This window comes from Toxotes jaculatrix, chromosome 15 (assembly GCF_017976425.1).
Source record: "Toxotes jaculatrix isolate fToxJac2 chromosome 15, fToxJac2.pri, whole genome shotgun sequence".
Taxonomy (NCBI): Eukaryota; Metazoa; Chordata; class Actinopteri; family Toxotidae; genus Toxotes; species Toxotes jaculatrix.
Genome location: NC_054408.1, coordinates 1,267,500 through 1,272,499, shown reverse-complemented (window position 1 = coordinate 1,272,499; position 5,000 = coordinate 1,267,500). Strand labels below are relative to the sequence as shown.

General features: G+C 45.4%; 1 protein-coding gene across 3 annotated transcripts in view; it reads left to right on the top strand.

Annotated features, from left to right (window-relative positions):
* lrch1 (leucine-rich repeats and calponin homology (CH) domain containing 1) overlaps positions 1 to 5,000 on the top strand; it is a 53,184-nt gene that overhangs the window by 15,175 nt on the left and 33,009 nt on the right. For all 3 annotated transcript variants that reach the window (XM_041056735.1, XM_041056736.1, XM_041056734.1), the window contains exon 2: positions 3,951 to 4,095. In XM_041056735.1, coding sequence (XP_040912669.1) covers positions 3,951 to 4,095 — 145 coding nt within the window. The remainder of the gene's footprint in view (positions 1 to 3,950; positions 4,096 to 5,000) is intronic.

Sequence of the window (5,000 nt, the reverse complement as noted above, 5' to 3'; positions counted from 1 at the left end):
CGTAAGCAATGGGTAGTGTTGTTATTAACACAGGAAGCTCCACGCCTGCTTCACAGGGTGTGGTGTGTGTGTGTGTTTGTATTTACTGCAGGACCTGTAACTTTCTGTCTTTTGAACTTCGCTAACCTTTATCTGTTGCCTGCGGTTGTAATTAAATCTGATTAATAAACTATGAGACTAGAGCTCATTAAATTACACTTAACAGTTATTGTTGTTGCCTGTTAGCAGCGACGGCTCTGGATGGAGATTGTTTAAAGGTAAACTGAAGCTTTAAAAATAACTTTAAACTTTAAATGAGCGAGTTAAATAAAATTTGATCCTATACACAACATCCTGAAACACAGCATCAGAAGCCGGCAGAGAATAATCAAACTTCACAGGAGACACGTGCATAGCTGATTATTGGTTTGAGAAACGATGAGTTTCCAGGTTTTTCTTCCTGTTCACACCGAACATCAGCTCTGGGACAGTTTCAGCAGCAGTGTGAATGAAACTCAGAGTTTGTCTCTGTCTAAAATAGGGATCATTATTGTTGTTGATTTTTTATGATGCTGTAATAAATGTTCTCTACAGGTAAGTATGATATGTACGAATGTATGCATGTATGTCCCAAAAGGCAACTTGAGGTAAGTATAAGGTCAGAGAAACAGGAAATCCTGTTAACAGTCAGTATTTATTAAATTCAACAGATACCCATAAAGGGTAACCTTCTCTTAGACTGCCCCTCTCCTAATAAAATAGAAATAAAAATGGCTACTTGATGTGATCAGCACAGATTCAGTATACTGTCTCTTGTAGCAGAAACAAATAAAGGTTTTTCCAATCTCAAACATCCCGAGGGCCGGAAGCTCACTCACAGTTCATTTTCTTCCTGCTGTACCTGGAAGGGACATCAGTCTGTGAGTAATATATTGGTGTGTGAATTACCTGTATGACTCACCTGTTATAGTGTCCCGCTTTGGTTTATCGTTTGTTTAAAAGTTAAATATATAAAATAGCGCAACCGATGCTAATGCGCTAGCCCGTCAATGGGATTCTCCATATTACGTTAGCATTGAGCTAATCGCTACTTATTACCACTTGTAGGTCGCGACGGAGCTTCCGCCCCTCGGTACAACGACTTTGCAAACATTGCAAAAAGTTGGTTAGCCACGGTGCTGCTCGATGCTCGCCTGCTAGCTGGCTGCAAACTGTGGAATGGATTTCCTGAACAGAGGCTTATCTCAATGAGACGCTGAGTAACGAGACACGCTGCCAGTTAGCAGTCAGTTAGCAGAGCAGCCGGCAGGGAATCACCTGTGGAGTCATTTCAGCAGACAACATTAAAGCACAGACATGGTTCATGGATCGGAAATTTCCAATCCGTGAAAAATGCTGGTATCGGAACCCGATGCCGATACTGGATCGGATCGGCCCCATCCCTAGCCTAAAACATAAAACGTTTCGTCCTGAAAGGTTTGCTACACTCTGACGTGGTTCAGTTCTGTGCAGTGGTGTCGGACTCATGTAAACATGAAGGCTGACTTTATACAGCACCACCTCTGCACGCAGCAGCAGCAGCTCAGGGTCGTCTTTATTCTCCTCTGACAATCAGGAAGAACACACACACTGAAACCCTGAGAAGCCGTGCACTGCCAGGTTTGTTAATCTCTGCTGCCGTCTGATGCTGCAGGTTCAGGCAAGCTAACTGAAGGAAGTTGGGCCTTAATCTCCCACAGTAACTCAGCTCAGTCCTCTGAGACGGGTCAGAGCTTTGAGGTTTTACAGGTGAGTTATGGAGGAATCCCAGATGTTGGAGGAGCTGCTTGGTTCATCAGGGATTCACTGATGTATGTTCACTGCACAGTCTGTGTTAGTATTCGGTGTGTTCGTTCACACTTCTTCCTTCACTTCCCCCTCAGTTCTTCCAGTGCCCCATGTTTCTCTGGGGTTGATAGGTTTTCCTGCCTCTAAGCTACAGACTGGAAACTGACTGACTGACAGTGAGTTCATTAACGTGCACTGACGTGAGCACGTCTGTGAATCTGTCCATCAGCAGGTCAGTAATCTCTCTGCTCTCTGCCCCGACGACAGAGACCAGGCTCCTGATCAGGTGTTGCAGCTGATTACTGACGTAAACACACCATGGATCAAAGTTCTTGTCTCTAAAGTTAAAAGTGGTTTAAATGACAGAAAGAGATTCAATCAGTCAAACTTTATTTCTGTCAATATTTCAGGCTGATGATGAAGTGACAGTGTCAGTGGGTTGGATTGGTTCGTCCTCCTTTACTGAAACCTGCATTTTTCTTTTAGATGATTTAATAACTGATAATTTTTTTTTAAGTTACTTATCTGACATAGGACTGACCATGATGATGTGCCAGTCAGTGTGTGTGTGTGTGTGTGTGTGTGTGTGTGTGTGTGTGTCTGTCTCATGGTGTAAATGACCACAGGCTTATATGGTCATTTGTGTCACTTCACATGACATCATGTGTTCACACATTCAAATGTAACCTGACAGATGTGTGTCTGTGAGATCGATGTGCCCATAATGCCTCTCTCCTTCTGTGTGTGTGTGTCACTTCTGTGTTCACCACATTACGATTTCCAGTGTATTATTCAAGAGGTTAACGAGACGTGATGATGTTGGAACACACACACACACACACACACACACACACACACACACACACACTGCCAGTAATAGCAATGCATTTGCAGCCAGTAGTTGAGTCAGACTGCTGCTGTTTGCTCGGAGGATGAAAGCAGGACTGACTGGCTCTTTGTTTCTCTCACACTCTGTTTTAAATAGCACTTCCTGTGAGTGTGTGACCCATCATCCTTTGCTGCCTGTGCTGCTGATGCTCAGATGCAGCCGCGATTGAACGTACACGCTCTGTTTACTGACAGGAGCGCTGCTGCAGTGTGTGCAGTTATCTGCACTGCACACACACTGGACTCATCTGAATGTGGATGTTCCAGCACACCAGTGTTCTTCAGTCTTCTTCAGTGTAGAACAGCTTTAATGTTGATGTTTGGTTTTAGCTCGGTGGCGGGCTGTGGCCATGTTCAGTGGTTCAGCTGTTTGTGTCTTGATGAGTGAGGAGGTGGAAAGCCTGGCTCTTTATCCTGGAGAGATGCAGTGTGGATTGTCAGTAATCTGTCGTTAGGCCTTGTTGGGTTTGAGTTGGACAGCGTGAATCTCAGCACTGACACCCACAACACCCACAACTTTTCCGTGATTGTTGCCACCGGGGCAAACGAACTCTTGTTCTGTTCTTTCTCTGCTAACGAAACAAATTGAGTCTGCGTTCAGCCTCGGCAGAACAATGTGGAATAATCGGCCCTGACATTTCTTGGCCTTATTTGGCTGCTGCTGATAACTCCGGGAGATGTTGTTGCAGAGCCGCAGCAGGATGTGACGTCACTGTCCCAGCCTTGAGCTTCTGACCTCTGCCCCTCTACTGACGTCCCTGAGTCTGAGGGCAGCTGCTGTGGTGTCCAGTGTAAAAAGTCTTCATCTTATATTCCCCTGACTGAAAAACTCTTTCTGTGTCCACCCAGCTAAAACTAATACAGTCTAATGCAACAGTCCTGTAATAATTTAATGTAATGTTGTGTTATAATGTTGGGATTGTGTCGAAGCTGTAGTTCAGTCCTGTCTGTGCCAGTGAGGGAACGACTGAATCTGTAAACTGTCCCTGTTGAATCATATAACAGAGTAAACAGAAACTCTCCAACCTCCATTTTTGTTCTGACTGCTGGAACCTGTGTGAAAGGAGTCACAGCCTCATTCACTCATTCACTCATTCACTCATTCACTGTCACTATCACTATCACTGCTTTAGTGAATCGTCCTTACTTTGTGTGATCACAGAGTCGCACACAGTGGAGTGTGTGTCTGTGTTTTCAGTCTTTACTTTGTGTTTGTCGTATCATTCAGGATTTTTGTCTCCGTCCTCTTTCTGCAGACTTGTCAAAGAACCGACTGACCGACGTCCCCTCAGAGGTCTGCCACCTGGTTGCCTTGGAAACACTAAACCTGTATCACAACTGCATCAGGGCCATCCCAGACAGCATCATCAGCCTGCAGTCGCTCACCTCCTTAAACCTCAGGTACACACACACACACACACACACACACACACACACACACTACTCTGTCTGTACTGTACAGGGAGAAGCTGTGTATTTTAAGAGGCTGTTGCATTCTGGGTAAGAAGCAGCTGTGTTCTCGCCGGTGGGACCAGCTCTTCGATGATCTTGTACTTTGTGAACTGACTCAGATCTTGTTTACAGGAGTTTGTCTGTGAGCTTCAGCTGACAGGACTCTTACTCAGCTTCATCCGTGAGCTCTAACAGGTGTAGAGTAACTGTAATCCTGACTTCAGGCTGATAACAGACTGAGCTTTCTCAGTCAAACACTGGCTGCACATCAAATATCAGTTGAACCAAAGTGTCACAGATAAAATAAATTTCATTACAACTCGAGTCTCATCTCTGTGATTTTAATTCACTTGGTGAGAAACATGAGCAGCAGTGAGCTGGAGTCAGTGGCTGCAGCCAGAGTTTGCCTCCTCACTCTGAACACAGCGTCAGACTGAATCAGTGACAAAGCAAAAATAAAAGGTGCGTGTGTGTGTGTGTGTGTGTGTCCACTTTTCATTGTGCTGTTGGTGGTGGTCATGGCTGCGTGTGTACAGCACACACAGCCAGTGGACTGTTAGTTAACTCAGAAACCTGACAAACGCACACACACACACACACACCTGGCACTGACCTACACACACACACACACACACACACACACACCTGGCACTGACCTTCACACACACACACACACACACACACACACACACACACACACACACACACACCTGGCACTGACCTTCACACACACACACACACACACACACACACACACACACACACACACCTGGCACTGACCTTCACACACACACACACACACACACACACACACACACACCTGGCACTGACCTTCACACACACACACACACACA